The sequence below is a fragment of the Salvia hispanica genome, chromosome 2 (genome assembly GCF_029641045.1).
Source record: "Salvia hispanica isolate PSC_SH4W2 chromosome 2, Shi_PSC_v1, whole genome shotgun sequence".
Lineage (NCBI taxonomy): Eukaryota > Viridiplantae > Streptophyta > Magnoliopsida > Lamiales > Lamiaceae > Salvia > Salvia hispanica.
Window position 1 is genome coordinate 11,456,108 of NC_142693.1, and position 12,587 is coordinate 11,468,694.

Here is a 12,587-nt window from a genome sequence, read left to right on the forward strand (position 1 = left end):
AGTGGAGCATCTCAGGAGATGGTGTAGAAAAAGAATTAGGTGATCCGGACTGGCAAAAAATGGGATACGAGGGTGTATATATAGGAGTGAAATTAATTTTTAAAAAAATAAAAAATACAAATTGGGGCGAGATCCGCGGCTGCAGTGGATGCGGTCGACCGCCGATCTAAGCACGGTTCGAAAATCGCCACGGAAGTGAGTTGGGTGCTGGGGGAGGCCACCAATCAGCGCTTTGATAGGAGCCCACTGTGTGGATGCTCTTATAGTAATAAAATTAAATTAATCGAACTCTTCCAAGCCAACAGACACATAGGATAGGAGAATCAATAAATCAAACTAGTGATTGCTTGAATTGAATTTCGCCTGAGATTGGACGCCGTCAACTCCAGTCGCCGGAAAGTATGGATTATGAGACGGTCAAGAAGTTCATCGAGAAAACCGGCGGACCGTACGAATTCACTGTGGATTCGATGCCGGAGAGATTCATAGAGCCAATGGTGATGTAGGGCATGAAAATCGATCACGTCGAACGCGGCCGCATCGTTTGGGCTTTCTAAAAATAGAAAATGGACTAATTTTGTAGAAAATGGCAATTTTTGGGGGACAGAGGGTGTAGTAGTTATGATAGTTTTCTGCTTACATGGTAAATGACTGAATGTGTCAAATAGAAGATTCGGTAATGGAGCTGTTTGAAGTATTTGCATTAGTGTGTGTTATTTTCTGCATCATGTTGCCTCATACTAATTGAGCTTTGCTTTTCTCATTCTTCATGCAATCCTATCTTCAATGCTCAAGTTACTACATAGCATGTTTTCTCTTTATAGATATTAGTTGCTTTGCAAATAATATCCATTAATTTAGAACCTGCTATTTCTTTTCAGGATGAAGTTGAGATCGAAAGCAAGGCACTCCACACAAAGTATCTGGTTCTCCCTAGTAAAATTTGAAAATTTTATTGATGCTACTTAGCTCTTTAATAATTTGTTTCAAACATACAAAACAAGTGTCAACTATTTGAATGCCCGCATTGTATATATTATCAAGAAATCAAGATTTGTGCAAGGCCATATTTTGACATTGATCATGCTTAGATTTTGTACTTGAGTATATTTTGGCAGCAATAGTAGAAACTAGTAAGGTGGTCGAACTTTTGAATTCGACGTTCTGTTGTGGGAGGAAAAGGCACTGTCAATATAATCTCATATGCATCTGAGTATATATTGGCAGTGGCAACTATGAGGAGTAGGGAGCAAGATGAGCTTATTTTCTCAATTAGAATGTTAAAATTTCACACTAGAATAAAGCTAGGTAACTACAAAAAGGAAAGGAAGTCAGAGTTGGCTTTGTTAGGTTCCTCCTTTCTTGTCTGTAACCCCTAACCTAAGTGCTTCCCCCAAGTTTATAGTACTCCTCATGGTTTCTTTTTCTCGTCATGGCCGCAAATTCTCTATAATTTATCTGCCTGTCCTGCAACGAATTCATAAGATTGCTAATCAACGTGACAAACGAGAGTCTACTAAAAAGAGAGGATCGCCTTTAGAGAAGGCAAAGCACACTCAAGAGACGAGAATGATCCGACTTAGAGAGAGGGTGAAATATCCGAATGAATGAGTGGATGAGTGAAATATCCAAATTCTGTGATATCGTCTGACTTACCCCTCTCAATCCATTTCGTTGGAGTTGGAAATGCAGATTTCAAAGTAATGGAGGTATGTCTCAATCCTCAGCCTTAAAAGTAATGGGATTTATTAAAGTGTCACGTTTTTGAATTTCCAACTTTATTGCTTAAGATTCTTGATGCTGACAATGGGCGTGAGTTAGAGAACATTAATAGAAGGTTAGCAACGGTGATATTGTCCGATTCATTCCAAGTGCATGGTGACTAGATGTAACATGAAAATGTAATAGATAAAAGGGAGTAATTTTTGTTTGGTTTTGTGCAGCGGGGTAGCCGCCTCAGTTCCTGAGTTTGTAGAGATGTTAAGTAAGCCTTTAAATGTTTCTTAGTTCTATAACTGTATTTTCATGTATAAGGTTAAAGATTGATATGATCTCAAGTTGCATGAGAAAGGATAGAAGGATTCGTGTACATTATTCTGATAGTAGATGCTTCACACTTTCTCTTTACACCCTTTATTCTAGATAATGTTTTTTCTTCTCATAAAGCTGTGAGGTATCCATCTATTCACCCAATTTTGTCAAACAATAAGAAAGGAATTGAAAGTAAATGATATTCTGTTAGTTTGAATCAGGAAATAGATGACAAAAATAAAACGATTAAAAACCTCAAATCAGGAATATTCTGGTCCTAACTTTCATATGATTAGATTCTGGAGTATTTACTAAAAGCTCCTTTTCTCGAGATAATATTTTCCGAACATATTGGTCGTGCGATGCAAAGGGAACTAACATCTACGGCTCATATTCGACCATGCCTGATTTAACTAAAGAAAAAATAAAATAAAAAGGCGTCGCGTCACTCTCAGCTTTTCTTTCGTTCCCTTTCCTCATGTCCATGTACTTAACTTATGCTTCTGAATCTCTCATTCATGACCAGTTGGGAAGCTTGCCACACCTCAAACTCAAGCGCCTCTCTATCTGTAAGTTACACCTCATGTGATGAAAATTTATGCTTTTTTTCTTGGGTTTGAAGTAAACTAGTAATTCTTGAAATGCAAAATATGCACTTGTTCATGGTTTTGAACAAGTTGGCTGCATGCTTAGTAGAATTATGTGGTGTTTAAGCATCATTTTTAAGAGAAAAATAAGACAACGTTGATGATAGCCAGGTGAGTTTTGTTCTGTAGAAAATGGCTGAAGAAGGTGGTCGTCGCGTTGCTCTGAATGAGAGGATTCTTTCTTCTATGTCAAGGAGATCGGTTGCTGCTCATCCTTGGCATGACTTGGAAATTGGTTAGACCGTGTTTCTTCTTCTATGCCTATGCTTTTTAGTTTGGACCATCGTCGTTCACGTGGTTTATGTATATATAGGGCCGGGAGCACCTGCAGTATTCAATTGTGTGAGTTCTTTTTCAGATTGCACCAAAAACTGAACCATCTTTCTAGTTACACTTATTATCCAATCAATAACTTGCCAGGTGATTGAAATTGGAAAAGGCAGCAAAGTAAAATATGAGCTTGACAAAACCAGTGGCCTTATCAAAGTGAGAAACTCCTTCCTTTTCCTTATTTATATGCTCAAAGTTATGAAACAGCTCATGATTTTTTACAGGTGGATAGAGTTCTTTACTCCTCTGTTGTATACCCACACAACTATGGTTTTCTCCCACGAACCCTCTGCGAAGACAACGACCCCATCGACGTTTTGGTGCTGATGCAGGTTCCTTTCTTTACTTCTCAGATTGCTAGTACTATATTGAAAATACTTGTAATACATGTTTCATTCCTGCACAGGAACCTGTTCTTCCGGGTACTTACCTCCGTGCTCGTGCCATTGGCTTGATGCCCATGATAGATCAGGTAACCGTCTGTCTCCCTAGCTAGTCCACTTGCTTCACCTAACTCATCTTTCAAGAACCATCCATCCCACAGGGCGAGAGGGACGACAAAATCATTGCAGTATGCGCTGACGACCCTGAGTTCCGCCACTATCAGGACATAAACGAGATCCCTCCTCACCGTCTAGCTGAAATTCGCCGCTTCTTTGAGGACTGTATCCTTTCCCAAAACCACTAGTTAACTGCCTGTGTATACTAGTTTCCATTTGTGTCCTTCACTTCACTTTCGTTTAAACAGATAAGAAGAATGAGAACAAGTCAGTTGCAGTGAAAGAGTTCCTCCCTGCTGAAACAGCTATTGATGCTATCAAATACTCAATGTGAGTGTTCAATCATTTCCATACCAAATTCTTTTTTATTATATGAAAAACGGATCTTTCAAGATAAATGAGTTATCTACCCTAGCAAACGACCCCTTAATACACTTTTTGTGTTGTGGCTTGTAGGGATCTTTACGCCTCATACATTGTCGAGAACTTGAGGCAGTGATTGCTGAATCAATTGAAAGCAGCGATAACTTAAGCTGATGGCCTTTAAATAAACTCATCACACAACACTTTTCTAATTTTTTTATCGTATAATGTTGTTATCGTGTTCTGTATAAGTCCGTCATGACAGGAACTTTTGCTTGAACAATTTGTATTCGACCCTTTTGTAATATTATGTTTTAACTGATAAATTAACGAGATGAAGTCCCTCAGCTAGACTGAGTTTCTCTAGGGATTGTGCTGCACCTGCACTCCACTTTTGTTTCGATTTCTCAGCAAACTCAAGTTTATTCATGTCAAAATCATAACACTGTCACTTTTATGGTATGTAACAAAGCAAATAGTATTAAAAATAATAATAAGTACTTATAATTATGGTATAAGTGCGTTGATACTGATTTTTTACATTATAAATAAAGAAGCAAGTTCATATGTTACTCCATATTGCAACTAGTATAAAACAAGAACAAGAATGGAAAAGACTAGGAATAATTTTTCCAAAATACTAACGAAGAGTGATTTAATATTAGTCGCATTGGGAGCCCGCATGCGCACCACCGGATGCCCAAGTGTTGGCCGACACAACAATATGTGCTAGTGTGTGCCCATAGGTGATCGGGGGACTGACTCGCTATTTCACAATCGACTGGGATACATCACCACCGACCCAAGCACTCTTTGAGTTTGTTTTCAAATATTATAGTAAAACAACTTTTAAATTATGACACCGACCACACTACCTTCATACTTCCCTTCTCTTCACAGTGTTGTCCACGTTTGACTCATGCAGGTTTTAAGAAATGTTTTACAAAATAGTGAAAAAAATTAGTGGAATGTGGATTCAACATTTATATATTAGTATAATATAATGTGAGTCTAATGAGTTAGTGCAAAGTGGACTCCATTTATCAAAAATGGAAGGAAAAAAAAAAGTAAAGTGGACAATGTTTCACGGGCAAACAAAAATGATAAAAATAGACAACATTTCATGGAGGGAGGGAGTAGTACGTTGTGGTTTACAATATTGGTTCATTCTTTTATCAAATTAAAATTAATATGATCGTCAATCAGATCACGAATAGAAAAGTTGTAACAACGTCATTAATAAGGCTAATCGGCTAATTTACATGTACTTTCTCGATACCTATACTTAGTGAGCCAGCCTACAACAATATTCAAAATCTATAAATGTACTCCCTTCGTACGCCATTAGAAGTCCTATTTATGGGCGGCACGAGTTTTAAGAATGTTAAGAAAAGTGGGTGAAAAAAAGTTAGTACAATAGAGGTCTCATACTCCCACTTGAATATATTAGTTTTAAATGAAATGTAAGTGAAATGAGTTAGTGGAAGGTGAGACCCTATTACCATTTATGGTAAAAATGAACCGGCACTCCTATTCACGGACAGACTAAAATGGAAAAATATGACTCTTATTCGCAAACCGACGGAGTATTTTAGTACTTCATGTCTTTGATGTTTAATGTTACTTAAGAATTACTCATTCCTCTTCTAAATTCATTTGCCAATTTGATTTTGGCCAGACTTACTATGTTTGATTTAATATTTAATTTGTTTTGAATAGATTGATTTTATATTTAATAATAGATTGATTTTGGCCAAACATACTCAATCCATCCCCATAAAATAAAAACATTTAAAATGACATTAGTCCTAATACAAAATTAGTTAAGTAAGATAGGTATAGAAAAAAAATGTATTAGTGTAAAATTAGTTTCACATCCTCAGAAAGAATTTTTCTAAAAGAAAAGATTATTTTTAGAAACAAACTAAAAAAGAAATATTTTCTATTTTCAAAAAGTAATGAACAAACGCATTTGTGAGATCAAGTAGTTATCGGTGAAATTTTCTGCCTAATACACAAGTTATTTTCATTTCAGTGCAATCTTAATATCTGAAATTTTATTTGAATATAGTTTGTTTCGAGGGACGGTGATAAAATGCAAATTTTATACTTTCTCTGTTTTATAAAAATATGTGCACTTTCTATTTGCGTCTATCCCAAAAAATATGTACATTCCATTTTTAGAAAGTTATACTTCATCCGACCAAAAAAAAATAGAGCAATTTGTGTATGACACGAATTTTAATGAAGAATTGGTAAAGTAAGAGAAAATGGAAAAAAATAAGAGAGAAAGAGAAAAAGTAAGTGAGAAGTAGTGTTATTGGAATGTTGTGTAGGATTATTATTTGTTGAATATTTTCCATAAATAAATGTGCTCTATTTTTTATGGACGGCCAAAAATGGTAATTGTGCTCTACTTTTTGTGGATGGGGGAGTATCAATTTAATAAGGTAGGTCTCACTATCCACTAATACTATTTTAACTACCATTTACCTCATCTCTCTTACTTTACTATACCTTTCTTCTCCTCTCTCATACTCTACCAATTTTGTCTTAATTCCCAAGCCATATCTATTGCCCAATTTTTATGGGACGGGGGGAGTATATTGTAAAAACTTCAAACTGCTCAACACAGTATCAACACGGTTTTAACACTGTTTAAAATTTTAAGATTTTAATGTCAACACAATGTAACATAACATCAACCGTCGACTTTGTATTGACATTTTTTGTTGCTATTATTTTTTTATATGTTGACATTTTCTAACGGTTCAGATTATATTTTGGAGTTTGTATTTGATTACGTCCCTCTTGTTCGAAGTTTATACTAATATTTATTTTGTTTTTTAATTATTTGTTAAAATAGGAGTATAATTTTTTTAAATCATTTTTCGTCTTTTTTGGCCTTTGTCAAGCCATAGTATTGCACCTTTACGTTTGCCTAAAAATTTAAATTTTGGTGTTTCACGTAATTAACAGAAAATAAGTACTCCTGTTGTGCTGCTCTTGTAGTCTCCCACACTATCAATCTAGCTACTTCTGCAAATCACCCCCATTCTCACAACCCTAGACCGGAAACATCCAATTCCGTGAAGAATTCAAGGGCAGGATGGGCACCATGGGAAGAGCTTTTTACACGGTCGGATTCTGGATTAGGGAGACCGGCCAAGCTCTCGATCGCCTCGGCTCCCGCCTCCAGGGAAACTACCTTTTCCAGGAACAATGTAATCATGCTATCTCCCTCTTTTTCTTTACCTATTATATCCGTTTTTAGCTTTCTGCTGCCGTCATTATTTTATTCATCTACTTATCTGTCAAATTTGAGCCCGGTCTTAGAAGACTCGGTCTTCAATTTTTGAATCGAACCAAAATTAATCTGTGTTAGAGAAAGCGTTGATCTAGGGAATGTGTAAGACTAAGTAAATTGGGCCTCAATGATGGAATGCGTCTTTTCTGTTCCCCCCTTTCCGTTTATGGGTTAATTAGGAAAAACAAATGACCTTAATCAGAAGTGTGTTGTCTCAGCTAGCTTTTCTACGAAGCTGTAAGAAGATGGTTATTAGAGGAGGAATTCAGCCATATCTTAAGCTCCCCATCCTGTCAACCATTTTGGTGCTACATGAGCCATATAATTTCATTTAAAATGCTGGCCTCTTGGAGGAGATAGATGGAATTGTTGTTGGCACAGGTGTTGCATTGAACCACATAACTATAGTTTATTTTTCAAATTCTTTTGTGCCTCTATGTAGAAAATGTCGTGGTGATTTATCATAAAATCCACAGTGTATCTTTCATTCTCTTTACGCATGCATAGATAATCAGGTAGATTTGTGTTTGTTCCATCTTCTTTATAAATTATTCGGATGAAATATTTGACACACTACAATTTCTTTCCAGTGTCAAGACATAGAACACTCATGAATTTATTTGATAAAGCCCCCTCGGTTGCTAAGAATGCTTTTGTGGCCCCTAACGCATCACTGACTGGGGAGGTTTATGTTGGACCAAGCTCCTCCATTTGGTACGGATGTGTTGTCAGAGGTATGGTTTATGCTGACTGAGATATAGTTTGTTGCCATGTTGCACTTTAATTTGATTGATATCTCTTTATAAAAATAACTCTTATCAATTTTGTGCTCCAGAAAATGTCTTTTGATCTAATATGAAACTCTTCTAACTGGCGTAACTTATAATGAGAGGAAGTAACCATATTTAGTTAAGTAAAGTTCAAGTATTTTACTGTAATGTGTTTTTCGTGCAGAGTCATCCATGTCTTCTCTCATTAGATACTGATCTTTCTTGGAGTCTTAGCTACCGGTGTATACTTGAGCTATTTCAAACCCAAGTAAAACCATTCTGTGTTCGATGAAGGTCATGATAGAATCCATCTGATGGGCCATTGCTCTAGCTTTTCATTTTTATGCGTCTGAAATGCTTATGGTTCCTATGCAAATGTGATCTATAATCTTTTTGAGGTTTGTATCACGTCTTTGGTTTAGTAATCTTCAGTTCGTGGATTGACATTGTCCAAAGTAAAAAAGTAAACCTGAAAGTTTCTTTTGCGTTAACATTTAGTGAACTTCTTGGATGTGTTTTGGTTGTTAGTGTCATCACTGCTGGTTCCCTCATTGTCTTTAGGCATGGTGTGCTTGTGTGATGGCATCGTTTCTAAGTTGAAATGGTCGGTAAGCAGGTGATGTGAACAGCGTTAGCATCGGAGCTGGAACCAACATACAGGATAACTCTCTTATTCATGTAGCTAAATCTAATATTGCTGGGAAAGTTCTGCCCATAAATATTGGTGACAATGTCACTGTTGGTTAGTATCATCGAAGGCATTCTCAGATAATATTTTCATCTCAGAGTTTCTTGATCCTGAGTGATAATTTGCACGTTGGACTTTATAGGGCATAGTGCTGTCTTGCACAGTTGTACTGTAGAGGATGAAGCATTTATTGGTATGGGTGCAACATTGCTTGACGGAGTGGTTGTTGAGAAGCATTCAATGGTCGCCGCCGGAGCTCTTGTCAGACAGAATACAAGAATACCATCTGGAGAGGTTAGTAAGACACACTGATGAGCTGCCTATTATCTTATCTCATGAAGTTTTGTTATGGAAATATGCATGGAAGTGCCCTTAGATGCGTGAAGCGCTATCTTTCTGTAATTCAGCTTAACATATCTCAATAGCCGCCTAAACATCTTCTTTCGGACCTTCAGCATCTTGTCCTGCTGGCTTCAAATCAGTGACTTAAATACCTAATTCGGATTCAATTCGTTTAACAATACAGACCAATTAAAGAGTCTTTTCTGAATATGTGATTTTTCAATATCAGATATGGGGAGGGAATCCAGCCAAATTCCTGAGGAATCTCACAGATGATGAAATCGCATTCATATCTCAGTCAGCTACCAATTATGCAAACCTAGCGGAAGCTCATGCTGCCGAAAATGCAAAGGACTTTGACAAGGCAGAGCTTGAAAAGGTACTTCAGAAGAAATTTACTGGACAGGACGGAGGATATGACTTAAAATCAGGTGTTGTTGGGTGACGCATCACCATAACTCCAAAACAAAAATACTCAAGAGTTTCCTAATACGGAACACGTTTCAGCTTTGTTTTTGTTTTTGTTTTTTTCCTTGTTTTTTGTTTCTGATGAGTTCCAAGAAGATGGCTGAGTTTCGCCTCCAATAAATTCAGTGGCCAGGCTAAAGTTTCAAAGGATCAATCCTGGTACAAAGTGTTTCTTATGAGGAGCTTCAATTAATTAAACGCTTGGATATTGCTTGCTCTTTTCATGATTATCTGTTTCAACTTTATTAGATGCCCTTGTTTTGATATCCCGGGGAAGGCATCAGAAAGCTGAGTTACCATATCTAAGAATTTGATATTTCTATAAAGTATAAGGTATCTGTTTATTTTTTTCCCCTGTAAACATGCTTTAGTTTATGTTGTATTTTAATTAATTTATTTAATTTTCGAATGATATAAGGTTAGTGAAATGAGTAATGGACAGAGAGTGTATGTATATATGAGAAGATTTCCACATGAGAATATAACCTGGAAATTTTGATTGGATCTGTTTATTAAATTTGTTATGCAACATCACTCTAAAATGGATGGTTCAAAAATTAGTGTGTCCTTGTACAAAACGAGTGCAGAAAAATAACTGAAACTGTTAAAGCGGGACGGAGGGAGTATGATAATAACGAGTACGAAAACGGTGAAGGGGCCCCTACCGAGAAATGGGTTTATGTGAAATTAATATGATTGGAGATTTCATTATGACCGTTGTATGATACATTTGGACAACCTATGGGTTCTAATATATTTTTAATGTGATAACCTAGAAAAAGAAAACGTTTTATTTTTAATGGACTAGAGGCGGTAGTATTCTTTTTGTCCACTATTTAAAGAACCATTTTGTCATTTTGGATTTTTTTCACAATTAAAAGAGCCATTCAGTTTTTTTTTTCACTTTTGATATGTAGATTTCACATCCTACTAATTTTTTACACTTACAATTTATTATAAAACTAATAGTATGAAAAAGGGTCTCTCATTCTACGTACATTCTCCTTTTACTTTTTTTCCACAACGTCAAACAATTTCTTAAACCCGTGCCGAATTAAAATGGCTCTTTAAATAGTGAACGCATGGAGGAGTACTAAATTGAAATGTTTGTCCAAATGTTCGAGGAATGATCCTGGCTTCCACGAGTGTGGATCAATTCCTTGTTCCGCAATATTCTAATCTAACATTTTGATAATTACTTACTATCTTTTTTTAAAAAATTATTTTATTTTTACATTAATTTTATAAATAAAAACTTTTACTACTACTTTTTATTATTATACACTCAAGAAATTAACATTATTCTGTATTTATTCAAAATTAACTACTTAGTTTATTTTAAGTTTAAGGTATTTTTTCTAATAACTGGATTCTTTATCTTCTTTTATCCGGAGTATTTATCTGTTACATTAATTATATAAATGAAAATTTGTTATTTTTACTAAAGAGATTTTCGGAACCATATAAGTAGAGATTTAGAAATAATGTGATAAATTATCCACAATTTGCTGAGCAGAGAGATTGTTCGATGTATTGGACAATTATTTTATTCTTTAAATTATAGAGCGCGTTGCTAATTCGGTAAATGGCTGAGCACTCTGTCATGATCCAATGTATTACAATTTACAATATATAATGCATATATATTACATACAAGATGATAAATTATATGTATTGAATCCAATATATGAAACTCGAATTCTCTGTTAGAATATCCAACACATTCTGATCGGCATAGTAATTTACTAATTTAGAATTGAACAATGGATGAGACAGAATGAGGCGACCGTCTTTAAATTTCTAATTTCTGCAAATAAAAAAACACAATGGATGAAGATTTTAAACTATACTAGCAAGGAATTGGTCGATACTTACGTTATTTATTTCAAAATCCAAAGAAAATGTCAAAACATCACAACTCAAACAAACATAAGAAAATACACATGATATGCCAATTCCATCGTCTATACAACAACACAACCTCTCTATCTTCTTTCTCGCTCTCTCATAAAAAAACACATCCATGTTTGGAGCTCTGAGCATACGGCGGAAGTGGCGCGGCTATGAGCAGCTCGGCAACAAAGGCGAGAAGCTGTCGCCCTCGGCAGCTTTGGTGCCGAAGCTGAGCCGATCAAAAAGTTTGCCAACAAAAATGGTCAACCCACCAAAAATGCCGAAAGAAGCAAAGAAGGCAAGCAAAATTCATCCCTTTTTTAGTATTTTCGAGTCGAGACGGAGGAAGAAGGCGACGGCCAAGCCGGAATTTTCCCGGTATTTGAATTATCTCAGGGAAGGAGGAGCATGGGACATGGCTGCAGATAGGCCTGTTATGTATTATAAATGAAACTTTTTTTTTTGTTAATGCTTTATTAGTTTTGGAGTCTCTCATAAATTTGTGTATGCGAAACACATGTATTCTCTCATAAATGAAGCCATTTCTTTGGGGTTACATGTTCAAGTTTTAAGACCTTGTGAAGAGTGGTTATCAATCGTTTATTCCATCATGTTTTCCTAGATTATTGGCTTTATAGAGATCGAATATTGTTGGAATTAAATTAATGATTCATATAAATTATAGTTTACATGTTGAATATGATTGATAAATATAAAGCGAAAACATATATAGATCCAGATTCATGAAGTTGGTTGTTTTTTTATGATTTGAAGTGTGAATTTGGTGTTATAAATGTTGATGCTCTCACATAAAATATGTATGTTGTTTCCGTAACGTATATGAATGAGATTTTGTCAAAGTATCTATCTATTGCATTTGGAGATCATAAACCCGTAATTAGAGAATATAGTTCCTAACTTTATTATAATTGTAATTTCACCTACAACAAATTAAAAATGAACTAAAATAGTAGTATTTGCACAATTATTTTTTATAGATGGTTGTTTAACCCTATAAATTATTTCAATTTGGTAAATTATGTAATTGAGTTATTCAATAAATAATCATAATACTCCCTCCGTTTCGCCATAGTTGAGGCGAAATTTTTCGGCACGGAGTTTTGGAAAGGAATATTGGGTGTGTTAAATAAATAGATAAAAAAAAGTAAGAAAGAGGAAAAGATAGAGAGAATAAAGTATAAAGTGAATAAAGTAGAGAGAATAAAGTAAGAAAGAGAAAAAGATTAT

The 12,587-nt window shown here is 35.4% G+C and overlaps 3 protein-coding genes and 1 long non-coding RNA gene across 5 annotated transcripts; 3 read left to right on the forward strand and 1 right to left on the reverse strand.

Annotated features, from left to right (window-relative positions):
* Positions 1-1,013: 1,013 nt before the first annotated feature.
* LOC148931569 (uncharacterized) lies at positions 1,014-1,700 on the reverse strand. The gene is made up of 2 exons (XR_016135913.1): positions 1,657-1,700; positions 1,014-1,467 (listed from the first exon to the last, which is right to left on the reverse strand). It is a non-coding gene; the product is annotated as an uncharacterized LOC148931569 (long non-coding RNA).
* Positions 1,701-2,471: 771 nt separating this feature from the next.
* On the forward strand, positions 2,472-4,237 carry LOC125202007 (soluble inorganic pyrophosphatase 4-like). Of its 2 annotated transcripts, none has more exons than XM_048100316.2 (9): positions 2,472-2,600; positions 2,808-2,913; positions 2,992-3,020; positions 3,099-3,164; positions 3,233-3,340; positions 3,415-3,480; positions 3,553-3,673; positions 3,757-3,838; positions 3,965-4,237. In XM_048100316.2, exons 1-9 carry the CDS (start codon positions 2,529-2,531, stop codon positions 4,005-4,007), a joined length of 693 nt encoding a protein of 230 aa, XP_047956273.2. In that variant the 5' UTR covers positions 2,472-2,528; the 3' UTR covers positions 4,008-4,237. The 2 variants fall into 2 exon arrangements, with proteins under 2 accessions (XP_047956273.2, XP_047956274.1); XM_048100317.2 differs by having other exon boundaries at positions 2,489-2,600; positions 2,786-2,913.
* A 2,619-nt stretch (positions 4,238-6,856) lies between these two features.
* Positions 6,857-9,793, forward strand: LOC125204385 (gamma carbonic anhydrase 1, mitochondrial-like). Its single transcript, XM_048103043.2, has 5 exons — positions 6,857-7,095; positions 7,769-7,912; positions 8,565-8,690; positions 8,779-8,930; positions 9,208-9,793. Exons 1-5 carry the CDS (start codon positions 6,981-6,983, stop codon positions 9,421-9,423), a joined length of 753 nt encoding a protein of 250 aa, XP_047959000.1. The 5' UTR covers positions 6,857-6,980; the 3' UTR covers positions 9,424-9,793.
* A 1,584-nt stretch (positions 9,794-11,377) lies between these two features.
* LOC148931570 (uncharacterized) lies at positions 11,378-11,927 on the forward strand. Its single transcript, XM_089063637.1, has one exon. The coding sequence runs from the start codon at positions 11,470-11,472 to the stop codon at positions 11,788-11,790; it is 321 nt and encodes a 106-aa protein (XP_088919763.1). The 5' UTR covers positions 11,378-11,469; the 3' UTR covers positions 11,791-11,927.
* The last annotated feature ends 660 nt before the right edge of the window (positions 11,928-12,587 follow it).

Excerpts from the sequence above, each read along its gene's own strand:
- LOC125202007 (XM_048100316.2), top strand. The coding sequence starts at position 2,529 with ATGCTTCTGAATCTCTCATTCATGACCAGTTGGGAAGCTTGCCACACC. Across the intron at positions 3,165-3,232 it reads AAACCAGTGGCCTTATCAAA|GTGGATAGAGTTCTTTACTC; the intron begins GTGAGAAACTCC and ends GATTTTTTACAG. Across the intron at positions 3,341-3,414 it reads ACGTTTTGGTGCTGATGCAG|GAACCTGTTCTTCCGGGTAC; the intron begins GTTCCTTTCTTT and ends ATTCCTGCACAG.
- LOC125204385 (XM_048103043.2), top strand. The coding sequence starts at position 6,981 with ATGGGCACCATGGGAAGAGCTTTTTACACGGTCGGATTCTGGATTAGG. Across the intron at positions 7,913-8,564 it reads GTACGGATGTGTTGTCAGAG|GTGATGTGAACAGCGTTAGC; the intron begins GTATGGTTTATG and ends GTCGGTAAGCAG. Across the intron at positions 8,931-9,207 it reads CAAGAATACCATCTGGAGAG|ATATGGGGAGGGAATCCAGC; the intron begins GTTAGTAAGACA and ends TTTCAATATCAG.
- LOC148931570 (XM_089063637.1), top strand. The coding sequence starts at position 11,470 with ATGTTTGGAGCTCTGAGCATACGGCGGAAGTGGCGCGGCTATGAGCAG.